The sequence below is a fragment of the Heptranchias perlo genome, chromosome 18 (assembly GCF_035084215.1).
Source record: "Heptranchias perlo isolate sHepPer1 chromosome 18, sHepPer1.hap1, whole genome shotgun sequence".
In the NCBI taxonomy this organism is placed as follows: Eukaryota; Metazoa; Chordata; class Chondrichthyes; order Hexanchiformes; family Hexanchidae; genus Heptranchias; species Heptranchias perlo.
Window position 1 is genome coordinate 47808262 of NC_090342.1, and position 17633 is coordinate 47825894.

General features: G+C 40.4%; 2 protein-coding genes across 3 annotated transcripts in view; both read left to right on the forward strand.

Moving 5' to 3' along the window:
* zcrb1 (zinc finger CCHC-type and RNA binding motif 1) overlaps positions 1-1912 on the forward strand; it is a 42179-nt gene extending 40267 nt beyond the window's left edge. For both annotated transcript variants that reach the window (XM_067999874.1, XM_067999873.1), the window contains exon 8: positions 880-1912. In XM_067999874.1, coding sequence (XP_067855975.1) covers positions 880-1020 — 141 coding nt within the window. In that variant the 3' untranslated portion in view covers positions 1021-1912. The remainder of the gene's footprint in view (positions 1-879) is intronic.
* Positions 1913-2792: 880 nt separating this feature from the next.
* Positions 2793-17633, forward strand: part of yaf2 (YY1 associated factor 2) — a 166830-nt gene continuing 151989 nt past the window's right edge. The window contains exon 1 of the mRNA XM_067999877.1: positions 2793-6114. Coding sequence (XP_067855978.1) covers positions 6014-6114 — 101 coding nt within the window. The 5' untranslated portion in view covers positions 2793-6013. The remainder of the gene's footprint in view (positions 6115-17633) is intronic.

Sequence of the window (17633 nt, forward strand, 5' to 3'; positions counted from 1 at the left end):
CGTGGTGGTAGAACCACACTATCCAGTGGAGGGTGTCCTCACTGCCTTCCCAAAGACTATGCAGTGGTGACTCATATTGGTGCCAAAGTGGACATATATGTTTGTGACAGGTAGGTTGGTGATGACGAGGTCAAGTAGGTTACTCTCTCAGGTTGGTTCCCTCACCACCGAGTGGAGGCCCAGCCTGGTTGTTATGTCCTTCAGGAGTCAATCAGCTTGGTCAGTGGTGGTACTACTCAGCCATTGTTGGTAGTGAAAGTTGTAATCCCCAACCCAGGGTACTTTCTGTTCTCTTACTTCCCTCAGTTCTTCCACCAAGTGGTGTTTAACATTGATTCATCTGTTGAGGAAGGATGTATTTGGGAATCGACAAGTGGATTCCTTGTCCTTGTTTAACTTGAACCCATGAGACTTGATGGGGTCTGGAGTCAATGCTCAGGACTCCCGGAGCCGCGCCCATCATTGTGGCCCCACCTCTGATAGATCTATCCTGCTGATTGGACGGGACATACTTGAGGATGGTGATGGAGGAGTCTGGGATATTGGATAATCAGTGTGGGACCGGAGACACATGTAGGCCAGACTGGGTAGAGGTAGCAGTTTCACTTTCCTGAAGGATATAGTAAAATAGCAGCTTTTGATCATTTTTTTTCCTGCTGCTAGCCCATAAATTACCAAATTTATTGAATTCACTATCACAACTTGCCATGGTGGAATTTAAACACTCAACCTCTGGATACCTGGTAGCGCAATGCTTATGTTATTGGACTAGCAATCAAGAGGATCTGTATTGGAAAGTGTCAATGTAGAGCGAGGTATTTTAAAAAGAAATGAGTAACATCAGTATCCTAATAATATCTTAACACTTGTTCTCAACAGCAAGCAAAAATTGAGGAGGAAGAACTTAGACGCAAACAGACTGCTGGTGATGCAAGTGAATGTTCAACATCTGAACTGTCGAAGCGTCCACGGATAAAAAAGAGTGCATATTTCAGTGATGAAGAGGAGCTGAGTGATTAGATATTGGCTCATGTTACAATGAGGAGTACAAATGTATTTAAATGGAGAACGGGTGTTAAAAATAAAGGTCCAGGTTATTTAGACTACAGCTCAAGGCTCCCATGAAGTATCGACAACCATCGCAAATATGTGGACTGGATATTTTGATATTTTTTTGGAATATTTGAAGTTTTCTTCTTACATGCCTCATTAATCGTAGACATTTACTCCAAATCAAGTTCTCCACACGGTGGAGAGATTGTGATGATGCATGCTGACAGCTTTCAACGATACCTTGCTGCACAACTCTTTGCACAGCAAATACACATGAACAGACCTGTCTGTTTTTGCCTGTAGTAGACCATATTTCACTCTTGACTGAGAGCTTTCATGGGTCATGGGTTGAAGTTCAGCCCATTATGACCACAATCATGGAAGCATTTGTTACTGTCCCATACAAAAATGTTTGTTTTCATCCCACCGGGGAAATAGTCTTTACAACGTTTTAAGTATGTAAACAAAGCAAAATTGTTTCAGCCATGACATCATTACCAGCTTTAGGATAAATGGAAGGGATATTAATTCACATTCAAAATAGCAGTTCAATTTTTTAAAAATGCAGGAGGATATTGTCAATTATCAGATTTTATTTTTTGTAATACTTAGCGATGGTGTATCAGTCAGTGATTCTCAGTGTGTTGCTTCAGATGGTATTAGAAGTAAGAAACAAGTACTCTCAAAACTTAGGAAGGTAAAAGCAACATCTGAGCTCATTCCTTGTTCCAGCAACATGAACAGTTCATTGTCTCGCTCTATTACATAATTATCCTTGACTATAAACTGTGGGGTCAGGTCATTGTAATTTCCCTTCAAGGCATCACAAATTAAGCGAATTAAATTTTTATGAAAATTGTTTTTTAAGTTTTGTCCTTTTTAATGTTCCAGTCCAATTCCTGGATTGGGTCTTTAAACTATGTTAGAAGTTATTCACATTGTACTTCCATATATTACATGTTTGGCACAACTTTCTTTATGAAAGCTTTGAGACCATACATCACAATTTCAAGTGTCAAACATATTTTTTAAAAAAAGAGTGGCAGTCATTTCATGGTGTTTTGTCCTGACCTTTTAGCTGGAAAGTTGCAAGCAACTTCCAATTCGGAAACCTTTCTCACCAATTATTAACCTCTGACCTCAGGCTACATCTCTTAAAGCAACTAGCTGTTTGCAATCCATAAGCCCAGGCGACAAAGCTTCTATTTGCACAAATATTTTATTTGTTAGTTTATCCTGTTTTAGTTTCATGGGCCTGGTAGTTTAGAAAGGGCTGTTTTTACTACCATTGCCTCATTTGGTGAATAAATGCAAAATTAGAACACCAATATCCATTAATATCTACAGCTTGAGATATATGCAAATTAATGGAAATACTCATTTCAGCTTTCTACAATTCCTGCAAAGATTTGTTATGCATCTAAGCAGCCCACAAAGTCAAAAAGCTTGACCCTCTTGCCTTAAAGGGACAGATCTGCTTAAACACAACTCCACAATAACAGCAGAATAATACAATTGTGCGTTACATGGTATAATGCTTCTGTCATTGTAAAACAGTGCATCACCCGACTTGCCATTAGCAGTGCTGTGGAAGATCAGCTAGTGTATGTAAATAAAAAAAAAAGTTGAACTAGTAAATGACTTTCCATTGTTTTGACTATCTGTCAGTTTGAGTGATGTAATTAGTCCATTATACCATGTGACCATGAAATTTGAACTGTTATTAGTGGTGGCTAACCTCTTAAAAGTTGCTGCTTAGCAAGGACCAATAAGGTGCAAGATTTAGTATCTGATGGTCTGAGTGCTCTTGGGCTTAACCATGTACTCTGAATGCTCCTAGACCCAGCCACCTGCCTGCCCCGAGTGCTTGTAAACCCTGGACTCAATCTCCCGAGCCTCTTTTCGCTTCTGCCTGAGCACCTGCTCCAAATTCTGCTGACTTTTTCAAGCTTCTCTTTCAATTTGCACCTGGAATCCTGCACAAAATCTATTTTAGTTTTGCCATTTTTTCGGAACTCCAGAAGCTGTAGCTCAGAGAAGTTATCTCTTTAGTACTTCACCCAAGTGGGTGAGGCCCTGTATGAGACTAGACCAGTGTTGTCTAATAAGTTAGCCACTAGCCACACGTGGCTAATTGGGAATCCAGATTCATAAATGAAAAAATGAGTAATAGACACCATTGATGGGCATGATCACAATACTCATAATCACATTCTGTATGTGTATACTTTAACCTTTTTGTGCATTTGTTGGTAAAATGGTAAGACAGAAAGCAGTATGCAAGTTTTTTTTAAATGAGTGCTTTACTTCTTTGGTTACTGAATGATGGTAGATGTTTGTTAAGTAAATATACACATGTAAAGTACATTTACCTGTATTGTGTGAGTGTATGTAAGGCATTTTCTACTAAGGTTTGTGCATGTGGCTCAAAAGGTGTTGTCATAGCTACTACACCTGTGGCTAGTCAGCAATTTCTATTGGACAACACTGGCTTAGAAACTGAGCCTGATTCTGTCCTCACCTGACATCTAGTTGTAGCAAACTCATTATGGTTCTCGCTGAGATTAGTTATCACAGCACAGACCAGGGAAACCTGAGACCTTCGTGGTCTGACTCTCACACTGCTACACCCAAGTAACATATTTAAATAGTTCATCATTTCTTTTAATAAAAGCAAACCAGGCTTTTCCATTTCTTGTTAATGCATTGATACATTGATCTCTGTAATCCTGATCAAACAGCCTGTCAAGTACCTGCATGCATATCTATTGGTTACAGGTTTTAATCTATCTGCTAAGGAAATTAGACATCTGACCAAAAGGGAATTAGAAAAATACTTCACGGGAAACAATTTACAGGACTATGGGGAAGAGCAGGGGAGTGGGACTAACTGGATCGCTCTTTCAAAGAGCCAGCACAGGCATGATGGCCGAATGGTCTCCTGTGCTGTAACATACTATGAAAAGCACTGAATCATCAGTGACTACATGAAGATGTGGACTGCCAGCTGCCATGTTGGCTCTAGGCATAAAGCACTGATTAATCATGTATAGCAGGTAAGCTGTAAACTGTTCCATTCCAGGATTGCTGTCTGCAAACCAGGATCACTATCTCAAAACTAATGCAAATTGATAAGAAAAGTGTGAGATATGATGTATAAATGAGTGCTCCATTGGCAGCATTCAAATATGTAAAGACACAAGAGCCTAGAAAAATATCCCCTATGCATTAGCTGCATATGCACAAAACTATAATTCTCTTTCCAAATCACAGACTCACTCGGGATTAGTCTACAGGATAAATTTAGCCACCTCCTTTGCTGATTACTTTCTTTAATGATCAACAACCCTCTGTTTGGCATTCAGTTCTAATGTCTTGAATGTTTTATCTTTATGTTTCTGTGTTTTAGGGTTTTTCTATTGATTCTCTGTTTTTAACTCAATTTCACTTCCCTTTTTAAAAAAACTACTGGGGGGCATTGTCAGATTTTTGATCTGGATTACTGGGGGATTTCACTTACACTTCTCATACTTTAGATAGCTAAATGCCAGTGTGCGTTTGCATGTTTCCTGCTGTGCATTTGAAAATGTGTTCTACACAAGTGCTGTAGATCATCATTGACTTTTCTTACTATTTCTCCTGGTTGTGGAGCTGTCTCCCAGAAAGTGTTATCAACTGGGACAATCTTGCATGTGGAGCTTAATATACAGGTTAAACAAGCAGTTGCTGAATCCTCTGGCCTATTTTTCATTTTGGGGGGTATTTTACAAATTCTCCAATGTTTTTTCTGTGTTCTCTGCACTCAGTCGGCTCGCTCATGAAAAATTACTCATTTGTTGCTGTGTCTTATCAGCGCTCTCTGAAAGTGATTTTTTTTCCGTCAGCCAAAGTAGTCTGCAGCTCTCAAAAAATATATAATATATATCATATCTACATAACTGGGACGACATCCAATAACTTTTTAAAGCAAAAGCCAAAAATGTAGTGAATGTATGTAATTAGGCGAGATATTTGCTGTTACCATGTCAATGGTATGACAGAACTGCAGGGACATTCATTAAATCTGATTAGCATTGTGGGCTACATTAATGATCCCCTTTAGATGATAAGACATCCTTAAATAAAATTCTGCAGTCTCTTGTTGCAAAAGCAACTAATTTGAGAAAAGTGGAAAGAACTTACTAAAGCACCTTTCATGACCTCAGGATGTCCCAAAATGCTTTACAGCCAATGAAGTACATTTGAAGTGTGGTCAGCGTGGTAATGTCTGAGAATTAAAAGTGTCAAAAATAGGAATTTCTGTCCAATTTTACATAGTTTCAAGTCGTTCAGGTCGAAAATGGAGACTGCTCTTTTTGCCAAGTACAAAATGGTGGGATTTCTCTCCATGAAATAGCTGAAAGAAAATTCCCTTTTATAGCAAAGAGCATGTTTAAAATGTTTATAAAACCAGCAACTTATCAGAGGGACATGTAATTTCTGGTTGTGACCATGTATGGAAACAATCTGTAGGAATGCAACTGTTATAGACCATTATCCCATTTTCTGGTGAGGTGTAAAGACTGTTAATGTTTGCCTGACAACTTTAAAAGAATTGACTTTACGTCAAAGAGGTTACATGAAAATAATTATCCCAGTTCTGATTGCTAGTCTTATGACTCTATCCTTAATACCATATGCAAAAAAGAGTTCATCTGATTTGTCCAAGGATCTATTACAATCCAAGAAACTATTGTGGGTAAATTCGAGTTCTCTCAAATATTGTGCTGTTTAGTGCTTTGCCTATGTATTTTGCTTCTGTGTATCATTTTATTTGTAACTAAATCTGCAGTAGTGGTTTAGCCTGTATAAATTGGTCTAATGGCGTGATATTTTTGGCATCCTTTGACAGGAAATGTCGTTGGCATCCTACATGACCAGTTCGCCATGATCAAGTTAATTGTTAGACCTGGGCTGTGCTATGCCAACCCAAATACATCAGAGAATAAAAATGCAGGTTTCAGTTCACAGAGGATTTGGTCTGCTTATGGAAACTGATGTCAAGCCACGTACATGGAAAAGGTATTGGAGGAAAAAGCTCATACTGTCATTAGTAACTAAATAATTAATTTAAGTGACTGGTTGGTTGTATAAAATAAGGAATAGAGTGTAGATTTAAGGTGGTTAACCTGTCACTACAGAGCATTGGTCAGGCCACACCTACGTAACGTATGCAGTTTTGGAATCCTCACAACAGGAAAAAGAAAGACTTCCACTTTATGTAGCGCCTTTCACAACCTCAGTATGTCCCAAAGTGCTTTATAGCCAATTAAGTACTTTTGAAGTGTAGTCACTGTTGTAATGTAGGAAACGTTACTATGGTTCAGTGAATTATCCAGTGACTAGCTGAACTATACAAAACAGGAAGGTTCAGTATATGTTTGAGTTGATTTAAGCTATGGCAGCATTAGGAGTACTGTAATTGGCATCAGAATCCCTGTGTTAGGACGGGAAGAGGAAATTGCCTCGGGTTTCAGCTCCACATTTCCATCCAGCGACCTCAAGCGTGAAGTGAAAATCATAGAATGATACAGCACAGCAGGATGCCAGTCAGCCCATCATGCCTGAGCCAGCTCTTTGAAAGAGCTATCCAGTTAATCCCACTCCCTGCTCTTTTCCCATAGCCCTGCAAATTTTTCCCCATCAAGTATTTATCCAGTTGCCTTTTGAAAGTTATTATTGAATCTGTTTCCACCACCCTTTTAGGCAGTCCATTCCAGATCATCATAACTTGCTGCGTTAATTTTTGTTTTCATGTTGCCTCTCGTTCTTTTGCCAATTACCTTAAATCTGTGTCCTCTGGTTACCGATCCTTCTGCCACTGGAACCACTTTCTCCTCATTTACTCTATCAAAACCCTTCATGATTTTGAACACTTCTATCAAATCTCCCCTTAACCTTCTCTGCTCTAAGGAGAACAACCCCAATTTCTCGAGTCTCTCCAGAAACTGTAGGTCTCTGTTCATCTACATCCATTAAGTGTGTACTTCCATTCCTTTTTTTTCTTCTCCCAAGGTATAGCGCTTCGCACTCACTCATATTAAACTGCACCTGCCACTTGTCTGCCCTATGTCTTCCTCATCCCTGGTATCATTCTAGTAAATCTCTTCTGCACCTTCTCTAAGGCCTTGACGTCCTTCCGAAAGTGTGGTGCCCAGAATTGGCGACAATACTCCAACTTGGGCCTAACCAATGTTTTAAAAATGTTTAGCATAACTTCCTTGCTGTTCTATGCCATGCTTCTATTTATCACTTCACATTTTTCTGTGTTAAATTTCATCTGCCATGTGTCTGCCCATTTCACCAGTCTGTCTATGTCCTGCTGAAGTCTGTTGCTATCCTCCTCACTGTTTACTACATTTCCAAGTTTTGTGACATCTGCAGACTTCGAAATTATGCCTTGTATACCCAAGTCCAAGTCATTAATATATATCAAAAAGAGCAATCATCCCAAAACTGACCCCTGGGGGACACCACTGCACACTTCCCTCCACACAACCGTTCACCACTACTCTCTGCCTTCTGTCCTTTAGCTAATTTCGTACCCATGCAGCCACTGCCCCTTTAATCCCATGGGCTTCAATTTTGCTAATAGGTCTATTATATGATCCCTTATCAAACGCCTTTTGAAAGTCCATATACACATCAACTGCACTACCCTCATCAACCATCTCCATTACTTCATCAAAGTTAGTCAAACACGTAAATGTCTGAATCTTGGGTGCAAACAAATTGGGCTTGGCTAGGAGTCGCACTTTAGTCACATAGCACACCAATGTTCAATGTTGACTTTCACACACAGAATTCTATTGACCTTTTTATGTCTTTACCTACCTGTCCCCTCACTTTCAAGAAATTATGTATTAGAAACTGTAGGTCTCTCTGTTCATCTACATCCTTCAGTGTCTTGCATTAAGTGTGTACTCCCATTCCTTGTTTTTTTTCTTCTCCCAAGGTGTAGTGCCTCGCACTCACTCATATTAAACTGCACCTACCACTTGTCTGCCCTATGTCTTCCTGAAGTCTTACGGTGCTCCTCACTTTGCCAAACCCCTTGGGGACGGATTCAGGAGGTTGGAGGCATTGGATCTTTGTTGTAGTCAGCACATGAGAGTAGGTTTATATCCTACTATTGCCAAATGTAGTTATTCATGGTTACTTGAGTGCCGATCTCGGGGGGGGGGGGGGGGGGGGGGAAATACATTTATTTCTTTCAGGTGACCTTCAGGTTTGCAGTGTCTGCAGATTCATTGGCACCTCATAATATTCCACCTGACCCTAGTATTGCAATTTAAATTTCAGTTTGGATAGGGTTTCCATCTTTAATTTGTTTGTAGTGAGCTCTCTGAATAAAGGGGAGGCACTTGATCAAAAATGTTAGTGCTGCCCTGCCTGTAAATGAAAGGACTTGACTTAATTGTGATAATGTGGCAAATTAATTTCAATATGGATAAGTGTGAGGTATTACATTTTTGGTAGCAAGAATAATGAGGCCACATACTGCTTGGTTAATAAGAATCTAAATGAGGTAGAGTAGCAAAGGGATCTAGGGGTACAGATACACAAATCACTAAAAGTAGTGACGCAGGCTGATAAGGGCATTCTTTTTTAAAAAAAAGCAAACCAAACCAACTGGGGTTCATTTCTAGAGGAATACAATGGAAAAGCAGAGAAATTATGTTAAACTTGTATCGAACCTTAGTTAGACCATTATGGAACAGTTCCTGCAGATTGGAGGGTGGCAAATGTAACCCCACTATTTAAAAAAGGAGGGAGAGAAAACAGGGAACTACAGACCAGTTAGCCAAACATCATTAGTAGGGAAAATGCTAGAGTCTATTATAAAGGATGTGATAACAGGACACTTAGAAAATATCAATGGGATTAGACAAAATCAACATGGATTTATGAAAGGGAAATCATGTTTGACAAACCTACTGGAGTTTTTTGAGTATGTAACTGGTAGACTAGATAAGGGAGAACCAGTGGATATGGTTTATTTGGATTTTCAGAAGGCTTTTGATAAAGTTCCACATAAGAGATTAGTGTGCAAAATTAAAACACATGAGATTGGTGGTAATATTCTGGCATGGATTGAAAATTAGTTAACAGACAAGAAACAGAGATTAGGAATAAATGAGTCTTTTTTGGGGTGGCAGGCAGTGACTAGTGGGGTACCGCAGGGATCAATGCTTGGGCCCCAGCTATTCACAGTATATATCAATGATATGGATGAGGGAACCAAATGTAATATTTCCAAGTTTGCTGATGACATAAAACTAGGTGGGATTGTGAGTTGCAAGGAGGATGCAGCAAAGAGGCTTCATTGTGATTTAGACAAGTTGAGTGAGTGGGCAAATACATGGCAGATGCAGTATAATGTGGATAAATGTGAAGTTATCCACTTCGGAAGGAAAAACAGAAAGGCAGAGTATTATTTAAATGGTGATAGATTGGGAAATGTTGATGTACAAAGGGACCTGGGTGTCCTTGTACACCAATCACTGAAAGCAAACATTCAGGTGCAGCAAGCTGTTAGGAAGGCAAATGGTATGTTGGCCTTCATTGTAAGAGGACTTGAGTTCAGGAGCAAGGATGTCTTACTGCAGTTATAAAGGCCTTGTTGAGACCACACCTGCAGTATTGTGTGCAGTTTTGGTCTCCTTACCTAAGAAAGGATATACTCGCCATAGAAGGAGTGCAGCGAAGGTTCACCAGACTGATTCCTGGGATGGCAGGACCGTCATATGAGGAGAGATTGGGTTGACTCGGCCTGTATTCACTCGAGTTTAGAAGAATGAGGGGGGATCTCGTTGAAACATATAAAATTTTGATAGGGCTAGACAGACTGGATGCAGGGAGGATGTTTCCTCTGGCTGGGGGGTCCAGAACGAGGGGCACAGTCTCAGGATATGGGGTAGGACATTTAGGACAGATGAGGAGAAATTTCTTCACTCAGAGGGTGGTGAACCTGTGGAACGCTGTACTACAGAAGGCTGTGGAGGCCAAGTCACTGAATATATTTAAGAAGGAGCTAGATAGATTTCTAGACACAAAAGGCATCAAGGGGTATGGGGAGAGAGCGGGAATATGGTATTGAGATAGAGGATCAGCCATGATTATATTGAATAGCGGAGCAGACTCGAAGGGCCGAATGGCCTACTCCTGCTCCTATTTTCTATGTTTCTATGTTTCATACTTAGAGCACTGTGCACGGTTCTGGTCGTCTTATTATAAAAAGGATATAGAGGCACCGGAGAAGGTGCAAAAAAGATTCACAAGGATGACACCAGAACTGTGAGGATATACTTATCAGGAAAGGCTGAACAGGCTGGGGCTCTTTTCTCTACAAAAGAGAAGGCTCAGGGTTGACCCAAAGGTCTTTAAAACAATAAGGTAGACGTAGAGAAGCTATTTCCACTTGTGGAAAACCAGGGGCCATAAATATAAGGTAGTCACCAATAAATCCATCAGGGAACTCGGGAGTAACTTCTTTACCCGAAGAGTGGTAAGAATGTGGAACTCGCTAACACAAAGAGTAGTTGAGGCGAATAGCATAATGCATTTAATGGAAAGCTAGATAAGCACATGAGGAAGATAGGAATAGAACGATATGCTGATAGGGTTCGATGAAGAAGGGTGGGAGGAGGGTTAGATGAAGAAGGGTGGGGGAAGGTTTATGTGAAGCATAAATGCCGGCATAGACCAGTTGGGCCGAATGGCCTGTTTCTTTGCTGTAGATTCTGTTTTCTACGTAATTGTCCCTTTGATAACAATTAACCATATGTCTACACAAAATAGTACATTCTGCTTCTCCGAAGCTAACAATTAATGTTTGGCAATGGTATCGTGGGTAGTGGCAGCCTTCCAATACCTTATCCAAGTGGCTATTCTTTAAATGTGAACCTGGACATTGAGAGTTGGCAGGCCAGTTATCTGGGGATTATCAGGGCCAAACACAACCCTTCAGTGATCATACATGCAGTTCTATCAAAGGTTTTTTTTCCTTATTCTTGAGGAACTTAAAGTGAAGGTCAAGGTCAATAGTGTGGGGAACCACCAATGTTGAAAAGAGCAGGAGAGAAGAGGAGGTTGAGTGTCAAACCTCATGCTTGAGTTTAGACAGACATGTACATGATCCTGCACTTGTGTTGCCTGTCAGATTGGCATTCTTGCCCAGTTTCTTGTATCAACCAACATGATTTACCTTGATCTTCCCCTTGGTCTTTGTCCTTTAATTTCCCAAGCATGATTTGTTTTACTTAGGTGATCTTCCTCTCTGGTTATATATCCAAAAGTATTGGCGTTTCCTTTATCTTGATGAGCATCGTTCTCATTCTGTTTTTCAAGCACCTATTCATTACTCATCTTATGGCTCGTGCAGTCTGAGGATCTTTCAGATTTCAACGGCTCAGAATATTTGTGTTCACCTCTTTCACTGTCATTGCTTCTCATTCTTTGAGAATTACTGGCTATATCATGGTTATTAAATGATTCATCTTTGCTCCGTAAAATATGCTTGTGTCTTTCAAATCTTGTTCAGCTTTTGTAATGTATTTCTTGCTAGTGCCACTCTAGTTCTTACTCTACTAAACACGTGTTCACCCATCACCCCTGTGCTCGCTGATCTACGTTGGCTTGCAGTCTGGCAACGCTTCAATTTTAAAATTCTCATCCTTGTTTTCAAATCCCCCCAAGGCCTCGCCCCTCCCTATCTCTGTAACCTCCTCCAGCCCTACAACCCTCCGAGATCTCTGTGCTTTTCCAATTCTGGCCTCTTGCGCATCCCCGATTTTCATCGCTCCACCATTGGCTGCCGTGCCTTCAGCTACCTAGACCCTAAGCTCCAGAATTCCCTCCTTACATTTCTCCACCTCTCCTCCTTCTAAGACCTCAGGTTATCTCTGACCAAGCTGTCCTAATATCCTACTAGGCTCGATGTCAAATTTTGTTTGATATTGCTCCTCTGAAACACCTTGGGATGTTTTACTACGTTAAAGGCGATATATAAATGCATCATGTTGTTGTTGTGCTCTGAGACCCAGAATCCTAAATAGCAGAATCTGCTTATTTGTTCGATTCTCTGTTTATTTGCTGTCCTCCTTTTGATCCCTTGCTCCCTGCCATTGCTTCCTTTTCCTTGGATTTCACTTTAACTACAACCGGAATCAGTTTTTCCATAGCTCCTGTATTTTTCTTCTTTTCATGAGTACAATGTCATCTGCGCACCTCAGGTTATTAATCTAAACCAGGAGTTATTAGCTGATGTTAAACTTGGATTTCAAACCTGAACATCATAGGAGGAAGGTTTTGAGGAGGGGGGGGGTGGGGATGAGAATGGCAATGAATCAGTTTCAACACAGCAAAGATGTGGGGAGAAAGAAGAACATATAAGGATTTGAAGAAGAAAGGAAAGTTTAGAGCAGCACTGGATATGTGTTGAGAAAATGGACAGAAGAAAGAAAGATTGCAATGGTGTGATTGGAGACTAGACTCCAGTTGTAAACTCTGTCTCGTAACCCGTCAGAGTATATTTCATTTATATTTCAACACCAGTTTTGGAAATGCACAACTCTTTCAATTAAATTTGACTTTTAAAAAAGTGGACAAATCAGAGCCAGGAAACTGCAGGCCTATCAGTCTGACATCCATCATTGGGTAGACGTAGATTGGGATCCTAAGAGATACTCTTTATGATAACTGAGAAAGAGAAAGGGCCATTAGAGATACTGAACATGGCTTTTGAAAAAGGTTGTGTCTTACAAACTTGTTTGTTTTTTGAAGAAGTTACTAGGTTAGTGGATGAGGGTAATCTGGTTGTCATTATCTACCTGGATTTTCAGAAAGCCTTTGACAAGGTATCTCACACTAGGTTACTTCACAAGATAGAATTATGTAGTATCACTGGGACATTGAAAAGCTAGATTAGGAATTAGCTCCAATCCCACAGCCAAAAAGTTGTAGTCAACAGTTGTGGATCAGCCTGGAGGCAGGTTACTAGTGGCGTCCCCCAGGGATCAGTGTTAGGCCCACTACTGTTCACTTTTTATTAATGACCTGGATAGTGATGTTGGGGGTATGGTCAGTAAGTTTGCAGATGATACTAAAATTTGTGCAAGGATTAAGACTAGAGGAGTATAATCTTCTGCAAAAGATTTAGATGTGCTAAGAGAATGGGTCAAACAATGGCAAATGGCCATGTCATACATGTAGGTAAGACCAACTCAGACTCTGCTTATCGTTTGTACAGAACGATACTGAAAGCGGTTGAGAGAGAAAAGATGCTGGGTGATGTGTACAGATCACTGAAGGTTTACGAGCAATGTAGAAGCTGTAGCCAAAGCAAACAGGGGATTGAGTTGTATTAATAGAACCATTCAGTACAAATTAAAGGACACATTCTGTCATTGTACAGGTTGTTGGTTAGACCGCATCTGGAGTACTGCGCCCAGTTTTGGTCCCCTCACATGGTGAGTGATATAGTGGCCTTGGAAAAGGTTCAGAGGAAAGCTACAAGAATGATTCCTAGCTAATGAACTGCAGTTACTCAAGTAGACTTAAAGAGCTGGGTCTATTTACTTTAGAGCAGCGTAGACTTAGAGGTGACCTCATAGAGGTATATAAAATAATGAAAGGGCTGGATTACATGCCTATTGATGGACTATTTCAGTTTGACAGAGTGGGGAAGACCAGGGGACAGGCATTGAAACTGCGCAAAAGTAGGAATAGGCTAGATGTTAGAAGGTTGTTCTTTTCCCAGAGAGAAGTGAGTTTTTGGAATGCGTTGACAGCTTGTATCGTGCGTACTGACTCTCTGCATGACTTCAAGAGGGAGCTGGACCAGTTCTTGGCTGGGGCAGAGATCACATCATATAAAAGGTAAGTGGATTAACAGTTAATGTACACTTGGTCAATGTGATCTCCTGGACTGGTATTGATTGCCGGGGGGGGAGGGGGAGGAGAAAGGAGAAAGGAGTTTTCCAGATTTTTTTTCTGGTTGTTTTTGTCTCTCCCAGGAGATTACATGGCTATGGGGTAGGGGAGGTAGTAAGTGTCTACTCATGATGCTCCAGACATCATGAAGGTGGGGCACGCTTGATGGACCAACTGGTCTTTTCCTGCCTGTCATTTTCGTATGTTTGCAAAGAGTCTCTAACATCTATATCTATATTGAAAGTCTTGCATATAGCAGACACTTCCTGTAAATGTCACTTACTTCCTGTAACACTTTCCTATCACACTTTGTTAATACCCCTAGTGTTATAAGACTGTAATCTTTGACTCACGACGAGCCATGGGAGATCAGTTAGTATTGCAAAAAATATGAACTCTGTGGTACAAAGTTGGAGATATCCAACAAAAGTAGTTACCAAGTTTGAAACTGTTCAAAAATATTTAACAAAAACAATTGACAAAGATAGTAACTAAATCAATTATTACAAAATATTGGCAAATTCCCATTGGTACCACATTTATACACAAAAAGCAAAATACTGCAGATGCTGGAAATCTAAAATAAAAACAGAAGATTGGAAACAATCAGCAGGTCAGGTAGAAGCTGTGTAGAGAGGAAGATAGAGTTGATGTTTCAGGTCTTATGATCCCATGTTTATACACCCCCGATTTGGCTTTTTGTAATTTTCACCTTGCAGGGTTGTTCTACCAAGACAATCCAGCCCCATCCCTGGGCTTAGGTCCTATAAGGCATCTGCTTCCATTTCCAAAATTCACAGTGATACCCTTTCTAACCTGATCCCTCCCGCACCCCCCCCCCACCAACCATTGGAACCTCCACTGTCTTCTGTGTCTTGTATATCAATACCTGTGAGAATCCCTACGTGGTCAGTTTTCGGTAAAATATTAAGATGCCTACGTGGCAAAGAAGCAGAATGAAAAATGGTTAGAAAGGGTTAATTAGTTAGTAACTGAGATTGGTACAGGTGGCCTGCCCTCCTGCTGGGCCATATGTTTGCGTAGTCAGCAGGCCTGCATTGTCTTATCAATGATAGGTCTTTGGTGTGAGTCAAGGACTGGTCTGAATGTCTCCATGTTTATGGCAGATCAATATAGGTAACGAGCTTAGCCAAAGTTGAAAGACATTCCAGGTTGGGAGATAAGGAACAGAAGGGACAGGGAAGAACATTCCAAGTTGGAAGATGAGGAAGTATCCCCTTTGATGTCTAACAGCAACATGGTCAGCACATGATTATTTATGATTGGCCGGAAATAATGTAACCTCGCATGGCAACCTATGCCCGGCTTATGATTGGTGTTGACCCTCGTTAAGTATGTTCCAACCCTATTGATTTGTATAAAAACGTGTGGATTTCTGTATGTTGTTGTTCTTGCTCTGCCAGCATAGAGGGACTCTATCAGGAGTCCAAATCAATGCTGCAGACTAAGAACCCTGCTATTAAAGATGTGTTGAACTTTAAAATGTATTCGACTTCAGTTATTACTGAACCAGACTGAGGGGAAAGAATCCGGATCGTCACCTGACCCCATTGCCCCTCTTATTACTCAAGTATTTCTTCATGACTCATTATCTTTCTTGCACCAGCATCTCCCTCTGGCTTCCAAGTCCTTCAGTAATTGTGGAATAGTTCATGTGTACCACACAATGGGTGCAACTATAACATAACATGTCTACGAACACTCCCAATGGCTCAGTGTTACATAGAATTACATAGAACGTACAGCACAAACAGCCCATTTGCTCCAACAGGTCCATGCTCCACACAAGCCTCCTCCCTCCCTCCTTCATCTAACCCTGTAAGCGTATCCTCCTATTCCTTCCTCCCTCATGTGTTTATCTAGCTTCCCCTTAAAAGCGTCTATGCTAGTCGCCTCCTTGTGGTAACTAGTTCCATATTCTAAACTCTCTGGGTAAAGCAGTTTCTCCTGAATTCCCTATTGGATTTATTAGTGACTATCTTATATTTATGGTCCCTAGTTCTGGTCTCTCTCGCAAATGGAAACATCTTCTCTACGTCTACCCTATCAAACTCTTTCATAATCTTAAAGACCTCTATTAGGTCACCCCTCAGCCTTCTCTTTTCTAGAGAAAAGAGCCTTAGCCTGCTCAATCTTTCCTGATAGGTATAACCTCTCAGTTCTGGTATCATCATCCTATTAAATCTTTTTTGTACTTTCTCCAGTGCCTCTATATCCTTTTTATATTGTGGAGGCCAGAAGTGTGCATAGTGCTCCAAGTGTGGTTTAACCAAGGTTCTATACAAGTTTAACATAACTTCCCTTCTTTTCAATTCTATCCGTTTATAAATGAACCCCAGTGCTTTGTTTGCTTTTTTATTGCCTTATTAACCTACATCGCTACTTCTAGTGGTTTGTGCACCCCCAGATCCCTCTGCTCCTCTACCCCATTAAGAATCTTATTATCCAAGCAGTGTGTGACCTCCTTATCCTACCTACCAAAATGTAATACCTCACACTTGCCTATATTGAAACTCATTTGCCAATTACACGCCCATTCTGCAAGTTTATTAATGTCGTCTTGTATTTTGTCACATTCTTTTTGTATTAACACTCCCAATTTGATGTCGTCCACAAATTTTGAAATTGTACTTCCAATTCCCGAGTCCAAATCATGTATGTAAATTGTGAACAGCAGTGGTCCCAGCACTGATCCTTGTGGAACACCACTTCCCACGTTTTGCGTCTGAGTAACTACCCTTGACCCCTACTCTCAGTTTTCTGTTTTGTAGCCAACTTCTGCTACTTGTGCCCTGACTCCATGTGCTCTGACCTTAGTCATGAGTCTACTATGCGGTATCTTATCGAAGGCCTTTTGAAAATCCAAATATATTACCTCTACTGCATTGCCCATGTCTACCCTTTCTGTTATTCTTCATAAAATTCAATAAGGTTGATCAAGTATGACCTTCCCTTTTGAAACCTACGCTGATTATTCTATTATATTTTTGGTTTTTCTATTACATCTTTGAGTATTTTTGAGTAAGGATTCCACTATCTTTCCTACAACTGTTGTTGAGCTAATTTGTCTATCGTTCCCTAGATTGGTTCCATCTCCCTTTTTAAATATAGGAACCACATTAGCTGTCTGCCAGTCCTCTGGCACTATTCCCTTTTCTAATGAATTTTTATATATATATGTAATTGTGCCTCTGCTATCTCTTCCCTAATTTCTTTTATTTTGCACGGATGCAATCCACCCGGACTAGGGATTTTATCCTCTCTAAGTTTGATTAGTTTATCAATTATCTGTCCCCTTTCTATTTTAAATATCTTTATATCTTTTTTGATCACTCCTTCTAATGTCATGCCCACCATGTTAGTCTCCCTGGTAAATACTGAGCAAAGTAATTATTTAATATTTCTGCCATTTCGCTGTCATTACCTGTGAGTTTATCATTTGTATTCCTTAATGGCCCTATCCTGATTTTTTTTCCCCACCTTTTACCAGTGTGAGTAACTACCTTTTAACCCCATGCAAATACACCACATGATCTGTACGTGAATTGATCTCAACCAGGGTAGTGGTGGAGGCACTAGGTTTGGCC